Source organism: Lagopus muta, chromosome 1 (assembly GCF_023343835.1).
Source record: "Lagopus muta isolate bLagMut1 chromosome 1, bLagMut1 primary, whole genome shotgun sequence".
In the NCBI taxonomy this organism is placed as follows: domain Eukaryota; kingdom Metazoa; phylum Chordata; class Aves; order Galliformes; family Phasianidae; genus Lagopus; species Lagopus muta.
In genome coordinates, this window is record NC_064433.1 from 89,411,462 (window position 1) to 89,424,012 (window position 12,551).

The 12,551-nt window shown below is 41.1% G+C and overlaps 2 protein-coding genes across 6 annotated transcripts in view; one reads left to right on the plus strand and one right to left on the minus strand.

The window, feature by feature from the left end:
* The window catches only part of PROS1 (protein S), a 32,247-nt gene extending 32,077 nt beyond the window's left edge, over nucleotides 1-170 (minus strand). Inside the window, exon 1 of the mRNA XM_048937044.1 lies at nucleotides 5-170. Within this exon, the coding sequence (XP_048793001.1) occupies nucleotides 5-83 (79 nt within the window). The 5' untranslated portion in view covers nucleotides 84-170. The remainder of the gene's footprint in view (nucleotides 1-4) is intronic.
* A 522-nt stretch (nucleotides 171-692) lies between these two features.
* Nucleotides 693-12,551, plus strand: part of ARL13B (ADP ribosylation factor like GTPase 13B) — a 47,296-nt gene continuing 35,437 nt past the window's right edge. For 3 of the 5 annotated variants that reach the window (XM_048937071.1, XM_048937053.1, XM_048937078.1), the window contains exons 1-4: nucleotides 693-823; nucleotides 4,956-5,046; nucleotides 7,111-7,181; nucleotides 11,185-11,434. In XM_048937071.1, coding sequence (XP_048793028.1) covers nucleotides 4,988-5,046; nucleotides 7,111-7,181; nucleotides 11,185-11,434 — 380 coding nt within the window. In that variant the 5' untranslated portion in view covers nucleotides 693-823; nucleotides 4,956-4,987. Of the gene's footprint in view, nucleotides 824-4,875; nucleotides 5,047-7,110; nucleotides 7,182-11,184; nucleotides 11,435-12,551 lie in introns of all 5 variants that reach the window. The other 2 variants (XM_048937061.1, XM_048937090.1) reach the window with 2 other exon arrangements.

A 12,551-nucleotide genomic window follows, 5' to 3' on the forward strand; every position in this document is an offset into this window, starting at 1 on the left:
TCACAGGTCGCGGCCTCCGCCAGAGCGATGGCCACCGCCAGGCCGGCGAGTAGCGGCACGCACCGCCCGCCCTGCGGCCTCATCGCTGCCGGCGGGGAGCGGGCGCGGCGCCGGGACTGCGCGACGGCTCCTCTGCGGGGCGGCGGGGCCGGGCGAGCCTCTGGGAGCAGGAGGGAGGGGCGGCGGGGCGGCGGGGCGGGGGGGGGGGAGGATGGGCCGAGGCCGACGACCGTGCCCGGCCCGAGCGTCAGCAGGGCGTCGGGGGCAGCGCCGCGGCGACGATCGCCGTCTGCGCCCGGCTCAGGGAGCGCGGCGAGCGGGCGGGCTCGGCGGGACGCATCGCCGGGAACTGCCGGGCGGCGAGGCTTCTTCTAGGCAGGAGCGGGCCGAGAGACGCCCGCGCAGAAGGGCACATCGCCACCCGGCCTGCCGCTTTCGGGTCCTCCCGCGTGGGCGACGAGGCGCAGAGAGCCGGCGGCACCTCTTCGCTGCTGATCGGTCGGCCCGCCGCGGGCGGTGCGGAGCGTCGCGCTCCTATTGGCCGACCGCCGGCCTGTCTCTCCTCCCCGGCGCGGCTCTGCCCTCCTCCGCGTTTCTCGGTCTGCGAGAATTTTGTCCTATATCCCCGCCCGTTGGCGGTAACCTGGGGTTACCGGCCTGGTTACGCGTCCCTACCGATGGGGGCTTCCACCAATAGGCGGCCTGGCGTTAGCGGCCGCTGGGCACGTGACCCCGGCGCGGCGGGGCGCACTGCAGCCGCCCCCGCAACAGCGCACCGTTCCGCCCGGCCCGCCTAGGCCGCACCGCCGCGCCACGACTGTTGGTAAGTGTGGGGCCGGGAGGGTCTCTGAGACTCGGTTGGGATGTGTATGAGCTTAATGCATTACTGCATTAACTCTTGTTTAAGAGCAAGCGAGGTGTTAGGTGACCCAAAGTCCCGTTTCGTGATCCAAAGGCACCAGCAAGCCCAGCGCTGTTCCTGCTTGTACTTTGTGTGCCTGCTGGCTACGCTGAAGCTTTGGCTGAAATGATGGTATTCAGGCTTGTGTGAAGCATGTCTCCGTCACTGTTCAGTTGCTTGGCTGGCTGTTCAAAACATAATGCAACTCAAGTAGAGCTCTTTGTTTTTATTGATAAAATTCAAACAAGTCGGACAAGGAGACCTGACAGCAGTCTTTCAGTATCTGAAGAGGGATTATGAGAAACGAGAGAGCACGCATTAGCAGGGTCTGCAGTGATAGGACGAGGGGGAATAGTTTCAGACTAAAAGAAGAGAAACTTATTTTGAACTTAAGAAAGAAGTTTTTTTATGGTAAGGGTTGTTATGAAGCAGGTTGCCCAGAGGGGTGGTGGGTGCCCCATCCTTGGAGACATTCAGGGGAGCCTGGACCAGGCTCTGAGCAACCTGAAGGAGCTGTGGGTGTCCCTGTTCATTGCAGCGGGGTTGGACTAGATGGCCTTTTAGGATCCCTTCTAACTCAAACAATTCTAAGAAGCAGCATAGCAGGAAACAGTTAAACTTGCTGAGAAGGGTAAGCTCTAAATGCTTTGCTTAATTATTCTTTAAGGAAGATGAAGGATTGATATTACAGTGAAAAATTCTCTACCAAGGGCAGAATGCTTCATGAAAACTCTTGACAGTGAAGTATCTAAAAGATACTTTGATGTGGAAATAAAATCATCTGATTAACAGATTCCTCTGAGTTTTGTACTTGCTGGTACTTGGTATTTTGGATCACATTACATATGGGCTGCTAAGTAGCTCTTGATCTTAATATAGATTTACAAGGATTAATGCAGTTTTTTATTATGGTTTTCTTAGTTTCTGTGCTAACTCTTTATGTTCTCTTACGTAAAAGTTGAATTGTTCACAGCTTTTGTCCCTGATACTTATGCCTGCTTGCTACCTAATTGTTATAGCTTAACTATACAGTTTTATTGATTTCTGAGCTTCTGGCCTTGTTGGTTTTGCTCCATCTCAAAGAGGAAGCAATCATCTTCAAACTAACAAATGTTACAGCTGTAGCAACATGTGTGTGCTGTTAATGAGCTCTCCATATCTGCAAAATAGCAGAACACCATGTCTGTTGAATACTGTGGGCAATGTCTTTACTGCAATTTTGTTAGAATCTGTAAAGCTGGACAGCATGTATAATGTGGGAAAGGATTTGTTCAGTGGTGACACCTATGTCCTGAAAATGAATTTGTGTAGCCATGTTCTCAAGACTAACTTTGTTGGTACTTGCTTGTTGGTCTAGGCACTGTATTCCATGGCATGTGTTTTCTTGGAGGCTTTTATGGTTGTTCAGAGCCTGGTTTTTGTATCTGGAATACTTGTAATCATCTTGTTCTCTTCTTAAGGAGCCTCTCTGTTCCTTACACACTAAGTCTTGTGGAGAAGCTATTCTAAGGAGCTCTTATACATAACAATGTAAATATTTAAAGAATATCTGTTGTCTGCTCTGGAAGAAATCTGATCTGTTTGTGATATTAAATGATGTTGGGCTCGTACAAAGGCATCCTTGAATGCAACAGCTTTGTAAGGTCAGGAGTTTACAGTTACTACCTGTGTAAATTATTTAAACTATCATTCTTTGTTAGGGATAATGTGTGTTTGTCAGGGATAGCTCCTCAATTTTTCCCCACTTTGATTAGTTTAAATTAGGAAGAAGTTTAGAAAGTTATCCTTAATTACTCAGTTTTCTGCTTCTCTTGAACGTGGCTGAGTTTGAGTTTAGTTATCACTGAAAATAACAAAGGAATTAATTTGGTTAAAAAAGGAACTTTGAGAAATGAGCTTCAGGAAATTTGCTGTGGCAGTTCAAAGTGTTACTACTTTCTGATGACATGGAGACAAATTACCAGTAGAGAACATCTGTGACAACCTGTAGAGGATTTTTTTTATTTTATTAACCACCGTCTCCTGCCCTTTGACGTAGCACAGACATTAGTCCTCTATTCAGTCTGTTTCCCTCCCTTCCCCTTGGCAAATGTCTGTGAGAAGAGTTGATGAGTTGGGCCCTATCTGTGGAGGTTGCTGTCCAGTACAGGACAAGTGGCATGTTGGACTATGGGATGCCAAGATGAGCTTGGAGTGATTTGCTGCTGCACAGTCCTGGTTCCCTTGCAAAAGGCTTGGTTTAAATAGTTCTTGTAATACACAACTAGAATACTGTGTTATTTTCCCCCAGGTTTACATCTCCTTGAGGAAATTTTCCCTATATTACCAATCAAGCACACCTGGGTATTTGTGCAAAGATTATCCCACAAATAGATTTGCCTTTTCCCAAGGGAGAAGTAACCCCCATGCTGCCTTTCCCAGCCACTAGCAAGCTCTAGTCTCTGATCTACAGTAAAGTAAGCAAGCTCTGTGACCAGCACAAGAGCCTGCTGATAACAGTGATGAAGGCTGCTCTGAAAATAGTGCCTTCTATTTTTTTTGTGTTGGCCCATAACATCAGGGGTAGATGTTGGTGGAATGGCAGTAGAGGTTGAACCTTCCTGCCAGTGTTCTGTTACATGTTGTTGCTGTGTGATGGGTGGCAGCAGAGGGACAGTCTAATAAAATAGCGCCAGACATAACAGTGCACATGAAGCAAAGGGGTGCCACTGAATTCCTCCACGCAGAGAACATTATACCCACTGATGTTCACTGATGCTTGCTGTAAGTTTACAAACACCAACCAGTGGATGTCAGCACAATGAGGCATAGCTAATAGTGGTGACTATGTTGTAAAGGAGTGCTTTCTAGATGACATTTAGCTCTTCCAAGCAGTGTTACAGTGCTCTTTGTATCTGTTGTAATTTCCATGCAAATAAAGAAACATTACTTTTGGAGTGACCTACGTATAATATGTTGAGCTTAAAACTATTCTTCTTCCGATGGCAAGGCAGAGTGGGAAAGAGAAAAATCTTGATGCCACATGAGCACTGTTCAGCAACTGCGGTATCAGCATCATTTTAGCAAAAAATACAAAGCTCAGCACCATGCTGTGAAGAAAGTACACGTCGTCCCAGCCAGAGCCAGTAGAGCACACCAAGAGGAGCATAGTGATTTTGAAGCCGTGTACTAACATTTGTCTAGGCTTGCCAATGAAGGACTTTCCATGAACATTTTTATACTGCTATTATTTGTAGTAGTACTGTTGTAGCTGAGGTGACTGAGGGCCTTTAGTAGCTTTTGCATCTTTGGGTGTTTGCATGATTTGTGTAAGCCACGCTGTTTTTATTAGACATACATGCAATCAGGCAGTCATTCCCCATATTTTATTCCACAGAGTAGCATCAAAAGGAATGTTCTGTTTATTTTTCTCACACTTGCAGGATAGAAAATGGAATTGTATAATGACAGATACTTGATTCTACTCTTTAATTTCATGAAAAGTAGTATACTAAGTTGCCTATTTCTCAAAGTACCCTCTAGAGAACCCAGTTTCCTTGATGCATAAAAGAAACTGATGGTAAATGAATATATGTAGTGGGTATGACATTTTGTTTGCATTTGATGTCTTATTATGTTACGTTCTTAGGCCGTACCTGTGCTTGAATTTGGCTGTTATTGCATAGCCAGGGGCACTGTGCAATGCAATGGCTAAACAAGCACTGGAATTTCATAGCTTGATATGTTGTGCTGCTCTAGCTTGCTGTTTTCCTGATGTGCACAGGTCTTGCATTATTATTTTGTGTGAGTGCTGTGGTGTTGCTACCCAGATGCCCCAAACAGGGGCAAACAAAGTGCGAAAGGGGTGAAAGACGCAGTGGGACTTTGTTGGGGTTGAGTAACACAGAATAAACAGGTTGCTGCTGTGTGCTGTGCATGCAGATGGTTTGTCTTGGTTACATGTTGGGACTAACTGCATTTGTTTTTCTTGCTAGGGGTTACAGGTCAATACCTGGGCCTCTGCTGTCTCCCAGTCTTCCTGCGTTGGTCTGACCTGTTCATGTCATTTCTGTAGCTTTCAAGGCTCTGAATGGCTAGTGAAGAGAGATGTTCAACCTAATGGCCAATTGTTGCACCTGGTTAAAACGGTGGCAGGAGCCTGTCAGGTAAACATATGAAAGTATTTATTTACACTTCTGTGCTGACCTTCTTCCCAAACTTTATTTCACATAATCTCACCAGTGTTTTACTTTAATTCCTAGTATTTTTTTTTCCAATTTCAATGTGTTTTTAACTCCAAGTGATAATCAATGTGTATTCTGAACTTACAAATTACATGTACACTCATAATGAAGGTACTTTGTTTCTGACTGAAAATATGAAGTTCAAAATTTGTTGCATAAAGTTTCTTATGGGGAGATGCTAGAATGTTTATGTAAAATTTAATCAATTTGGTTTCTGCATTTAGAGATTATAAAGTGTAGTTTGTTAAAATACTGTCAAGAATATAATGTAACCCCAGTGTAATTCTTGTCCCTTCTTTTAAGTACCTTAATGCTGCATTTTGTGATCAACTTCATGATCCATTCCTGCTTCTAGAATGAAACTGTTTTTCCTTTATGTTAGTTTTATTTTGACACAGTGCATTCTTTTTGCTCCAGTTAGCAAAGGTGCATAGACTTTATTTCAACTGCTTACAAATTGGGAAGAAGGGAAATAAGGGGTACAGCACTATTCCTTCCTTCCTTCCTTCCTTCCTTCCTTCCTTCCTTCCTTCCTTCCTTCCTTCCTTCCTTCCTTCCTTCCTTCCTTCCTTCCTTCCTTCCTTCCTTGTTTCCTTGTTTCCTTCCTTGTTTCCTTCCTTGTTTCCTTCCTTGTTTCCTTCCTTGTTTCCTTCCTTGTTTCCTTCCTTGTTTCCTTCCTTGTTTCCTTCCTTGTTTCCTTCCTTGTTTCCTTCCTTGTTTCCTTCCTTGTTTCCTTCCTTGTTTCCTTCCTTGTTTCCTTCCTTGTTTCCTTCCTTCCTTCCTTCCTTCCTTCCTTCCTTCCTTCCTTCCTTCCTTCCTTCCTTCCTTCCTTCCTTCCTTCCTTCCTTCCTTCCTTCCTTCCTTCCTTCCTTCCTTCCTTCCTTCCTTCCTTCCTTCCTTCCTTCCTTCCTTCCTTCCTTCCTTCCTTCCTTCCTTCCTTCCTTCCTTCCTTCCTTCCTTCCTTCCTTTTTCTTTTTTTTTTTAACTTCATTCATGTATGAGGATTTGATCTTGTGTGCTTGAGAAGTTGAGGTTTTGCTGACTGCGCTGCTGCTTAAAGGAGTATACTGAATTAAACGGCTTTTTGATACAACCTATTTGTAGACAGTTGTAAGTTCATGGCTGTTCCAGTTATGGCTTATGTTTAAAGTATAATTTAATAGGATCCCATTGTTCGTTTTTTGGGTTTCTCAGAGCTTTTAGCCTCTTCTCAAAAACTGTAGATAAATTATACTTCATGTATGATGTTATTATAGTTTCAAGACTAGAAATAGTGATGCATTTAGTGTTATTTCACTTAGGAGCATAAAGTTCAGCAAATTTCTTTTAGTTGTTTGAGTATTTGTGAATTTGAGGAATAATCAAGGTCTACTCATAAGTATCTTTTTCCTATGGCTTTCTTTAAAATCTTGTCCTACTACAAATTCTAGTCTGTGCACTAATTTGACTATACAGAGTATATTAGTAACACCACTGATTTGCACATTTCTTGGGGAAAAAAGAAGACGCAATGAGTACCAGAGCCACTTAGCTTATAGTGTCCTATGTTATCGACCCACTTTTTAAATTCTTTTATGGTGTTGTGTAGTTTCACTGGTTGATACAGAAATTGTAGTCTTGCTTATAGCAGCAGTTTTGTCTGTGGCAGAGATGATAAAAATTCAAGGAGTGGAAAGTAACTTGAAGAAACTACTAAAGAGATAAACACTATGAAGAAAAAGAATCTACAGTACCGTGAAATTAAAATTCAGCGGGCAAATATAATTTGTCCTTTGTAACTGTACCTTGTTATAGTTTGACAAATCCAACAGCAGATACACAAATGTAACAATGTTTGCAAATTAGATATTTTGAGATTTATTCTTTCTACTACTTTGTGGGAAGTTTGATAAGTTTCTTAAAAAAAATAAGCACATTAAAAAAAGTGATGTTTGGCAAGAGAAGAAAAGGGCTTGAAATATCTTTCTCTTTTCATTCTTTTTGGAGGAAGGTGACATTAATAATGGTGGGTCTTGATAATGCTGGTAAAACTGCTACAGTCCGAGGAATTCAAGGAGGTAAGCAATTAATTTATCATCTAAATGTATTGTTGAAATAGTGTAATTACTTGCTTTGTATCATTTTTATCTAATGTATTTCATCATCTCTTGATTTATCTTTTCCTCTCCTTGTACGTTGTTGAAATTAAATTTTTGCTGATTATGCACTTCTCTAGGAGTCTGGTAGCAAAAGTGAACAAGTTGCAGGCTCCAGTACATGGAAGGGAAGAATTAAATGGTCTTGTATGGAGACATAAAGATCTTGATTTTTGATACCTGGCACATCATGCTGGGGTGACGTTAAAAAAGTAGGTGCTTCTAGTCATGTACACTATGCTCAGGGGAAGTAGTAGAGCAAGCTCTGCTTTTTGTCCGCTGTAGTTAAGAAAATGTTGAGTTGAAAATAATGTAGCTTAACGCACCAGCAGCAGCTGACAAGCAGAATTGCTACTGTTCAAGAGTAAGAGTACATTATAGAGGTGAGGTGAATATAATGGAGAGAGCTGCCTCATAATACATTGATCCATGCAGCACTAGAGCCTTTGATCCACTCACACGGAAAACTAATCCTCAGAGACATTTTTAATTATTTTAGAAAGTAAGTAACTTACTTTAGAAAGTAACTTTAGAAAGAAAGTACTTACTTTTAGTAAGTACCTTAGTACTTGCTCGAGTACACCCCTGTATTGTTATTGTAATGCGAATTTGCACCAAAATCTCTTCTGGGTAAGGGTTCTAGTTTTGATTTAATGAGCATCATAGAATGTTTTTGAGTGGGAAGAATTTTTTGGGGGTATTTCAACAAAGAGCTGAAAGAACATTGTTGCTTGATTTAAATAGAAGAAAGTATAGGAGAAAGACTCAAGTCTGTAGGTAATGTTCAAATTCACAGTAAGTTTGAATTAAGAAGGAGAATATTATGGTTAATGGAGTGTTTCATATCTCAGCCTAGACTGGAAAAATTGGTGGACTGTGTTTTTTTCATGCTATATGTGCAGAAGTAGCTTTCTGGTGATCATCCAGTAACATGCAAGTATCAGTAAACTTTGTATAACACCAGTGTTCCAAGTCATATGGAATCACTATAGGTTGGTATCACTATATAAGGTTGGAAAAGACCTCTAAGATCTTGTATTCCAACTGCCAACCCTTCACCACCATGACCACTAACCATGTCCCTCATTGCCACATCTACATGTTTCTTGGAAATCTTCAGGTACAGTGACTCTGCACTTCCCTAGACAGCCTATTCCAATGCATTGCCACTACTTCTAAGAAGTTTTTCCTAGTATGCAACCTGAACCTCCCCTGGTACAATTTGAGACCATTACTGCCTGGCCTGTCACTGTTACTTGAGAGAAGAGGCTGACTCCCATCTCGCCGCAACTTCCTTTTAGGCAGTTGTAGAGAACAATGAGATCTCCCTGAGCATCCTCTTCTCCAGGCTGAGCAATCTCAGTTCCCTCAGCTGCTGCCCATAAGATGTATGCTACAGACCCTTCACAGTTTTGTTTCTCCTCTTTGGACACATTCCAGGGCATCGTCGTCTTTCTTGTAGTGAGGGCTGTGAACTGAACACAGTACTTGGGGTAAGGCCTCATCAGTTAAGAGTACAGAAGGACAATCAACTCCCTGCTCCTGTTGCTACACTATTCCCTTACAAGCCAGCATGCCATTGGCCTTCCTCACCACCTGGGCACACTGCTGGGTTGTGTTCAGCTGGCTGTTAATTAACTAACACTCTTCAATCCTTTTCCTCCCTGCAGCTTTCCAGCCGCTTTGCCCCAGATCTTTAGTGTTGCCTGGGATTATTATGACCAACATGCAGGACCCAGCATGTGGTCTTGTTGAACCTCATACAATTGGCCTAGCCTACTCATCCAATTCCTGCTGTAGTGTTTTCCTACTCTCAAGCAGATTAACATTTCCTCCCAACTTGGTGTTATCTGCAAACTTATTGAGGGTTCACTCAATCCCCACATCCAGATCACTAGTTAAGATATTGAACAGGACAGGCCCCAGTGCTGACCCTGGGGAACACTGCTACTGACTGCTCACCAGCTGGATTTAACTCCTTTCAGCCCCGTCTGAGCCCTGCTGTTCAGTCAGTTTTTTACCCAGTGAAGAGTACACACCATGATCTGCCAGCTTCTCCATGAGAATATTGTGGGAGATAGAGTTCGAGGCTTTGCTAAAGTCTAGGTGGACTGTGTCAACAGCTTTTCCCTCATCCACCAGGCTGGTCATCATAGAAAGAGATAAATTTGTTTAGACAGAACCTCCCTTTCATGAACTCATGCTGGCTGGGCCTGATCCCTTGGTTGTCCTGCACATGCTGTGTGATCTCTGATAAGAAAATAGGAAAAAATTTGAAAAAATGAAAGTGTATGTGTATAACATAAGGAATGGTTTTAGTGATATATGTTTTATACACTTTCTTTTTTGTTTCCAGAAAAATACTAGAAGTTTTGTAGGCACTTTCTTCCTTAAGAGACCACTTGATTTTGGAGGGTACTTTGCATTGCCCGATATCACTTTCAAGCAGGAAAAGATCTGAGATAAAAACTGTGCTTATGAAAATAAATAGTCTCTAAGGTGTTTTTTACTTATGAGATTGAAGTTTTTTTTTTTTACTAACTTCCATCTCATTTACACAAAATACTGCTGAAAATTGTTTTGACAGACTTTGCATTGACTTTGTTTACACTTGTTATGCAAGTTCAGTGACTTGCTCAATTCTGATTAAAGTTAGGAATAATGTATTAGGGTTCTCTCATTTGTGTTCCTGAATCTTTACTGTGAAAATACGAGTACATTATTTAGCCTTCAATTCTGTTTCAAGATCAACTTTAATGTCTTTATCAGCTAAAAATTATTGTTATTTCTGAAAGTTCTTTTTTTTTTTTTGGGAGGGAGGAAAAAAGAAGATACAAATATTTCTAAAGAGAGGCTCCATAAAAAAGGTAGTTCTGACTTCTGTGACTATTTCACAGGACTTGAATAGTGTTTGTTTTAAGGAAAAGAATAAAATTGTTCTCTAACAGAACTTGCAGAGGTTAGAACCTTCAAGTGTGTGTGTTGTTTGTTTGTTTGTTTGTTTCAAGCTTGGTAAAAACAGGATCATCACCAACAGTTACGATTGGTGGGTTTTAGCAGAAACCATTTCCAAACGTATTTTGGTTCTTAAATGTGGGCAAATCAGCTAGTCAGCAGTTATATTTGCCAAAATGGATTTGCAGCTTATACAGCAGATGCTGTTTTTTCACACAGACTGTTTACTGTTGAATCTTGCAGTACAACAGGACTGAATGTTTCAACCTTAAATATCATCTTAAATTTTGCATGATTAGTGACTTTCATCCTTAGCAAGCCTTCATGCTCTCAATGTTCTCTTGTACAGGCAAGTACGGTAAGTACAAAGACTGAATTTTGAAGTTGGAATCTTTCACAAACAGGTGTTCCATTCTGTTGTTGGAGTGTTGGCCTAAGCTGCTCTGGCAAAGGGTCTGTCTATTCTGAATCCTCATGTGGAGTGTGATGAGCACATTCTCACTCGGAAGGCTTCCCAGGTCATAATACATTGACTGTTTTGTTTTGCTTCTCAGACTGGGTTTAATACCGTACATCTGCTGTATGCTATTCTGTACTGTTTGGATGGGTGCACCTGGGATGGAATGGGTCTGTTATTAAAACGAAAAAACACAGTTCCCTTCAAAAGTAGTGTTAAATATTAAAGAATGCATTTTTTGCTTTTTGTTTTTTTCTTCCTTGGTGCTTCTATCTCAATCGATGTAAAATAATTGATTGAGAGTATGTGTTAATATAAAATTTCCTGAGAAGAAGTAAAATATTAATGTTAAATATGTAGTTAGCAACATGCTGTCAAGTAACATTGAAAGCTTGCTCCATGTGTTTAAAAAATAGGTTGGTTTTTTTTTTTCTGCAGAAATTACAATGTAAAATTCCCTTTAAATGAGTGAAGAAATTTCAGTAAAAAGTTCTTCTGTGATCTCTCTGACAGAGTCTCCTGAAGACGTAGCTCCAACGGTGGGGTTTTCCAAGATTGACCTTAAACAGGGACGCTTTGAAGTCACCATTTTTGATTTAGGAGGTGGAAAACGAATTCGGAACATATGGAGAAATTACTATGCTGAGTCATATGGTGTAATATTTGTTGTGGATTCTAGTGACATTGAAAGAATGGAAGAAACAAAGGAAGCCATGACTGAAGTTTTAAACAGCCCTAAGATATCAGGGAAACCCGTGTTAGTGTAAGTAATGTTTATAAATGTTTTGTTCGTAATCTGAAATGTAGATTTTGACCATTTTGACCTTCAGTATACCTTCTGATGAAGTGTATGTGTATAGTGTAAATATAATGTACAATAACAGTATATTTTAGCATTAAACAATATTGCAACTAGTTGTATGGTTTTTCTGAAGTATTTGCTTATAATAATTAACAGAGCCTTTTCTTTTTTTCCTTTCTTGTTTCCTGCTTTCCCTCTTGAAGTGTATGTGGTTTCACATTAACTGCATCTGACTTCCTAGTCTTTTTCAGGGATATTTCTTTATCTTCTCTTTCAGTATTCATAAAAATACATTGAATTTTTAAATTATTTTCTTAACTCTTGAAAATTTAAGTAATATTTCAAATGATATGGTAGGTTAAAGGCTGCGCAAATCTGAAATTACAACTTCTTGTAAGAATGTTGTTACTAAAGGCTGTGGGGAGACCTCATTGCAGCTTTCCAGTGTTTAAAGGAAGTTCACAAACATGAGGGAAATCAACATTTTACAAGGGTTGATAGTGAAAGGACAAGGGGAAATGGTTTTAAACTGAAGGAAGAGAGATTTAGATGAGGTGTCAGTGGGAAGTTTTTTACTGAGAGAGTGGTGAGGTGCTGAAACAGGCTGCCCAGAGAGACTGTGGATGCTCTGTCCCTGGAGGTGTTTAAAGCAAGATTAAATGGGGCCCTGGGCAATCTGTTGTAGCACTTGATCTAGCGTCTGGTAACCGTGCATGTGGCAGGGAACTTGATGATCCTTGAAGTCCTTTCCAACCCAAGCCATTCTATAATTCTATTTTGACCTACATCCATTCCATAAATTGTAAACGATTGTTTATATTCTGCAATGCCAGTAAAGATTCAGTAATTAATATCTTGTTCACCTAACACGTGGTGCTGCTGATGATGCATGATCAGTAATATCTCATTAAAGAAAACTTATTTCGTTAGTATTTGGTATTTGCTTTTGCTTTGGTGTGTGTTTTAAGTTTAATTGGTGGGAAATTTTGTTTGAAGTTTCAAAAGGTCTAGATATTCTTTCACAAAATAGAGAAAAAGTCATAAATTTATCTCCTTAAAAACTATCTTTTGTGATACA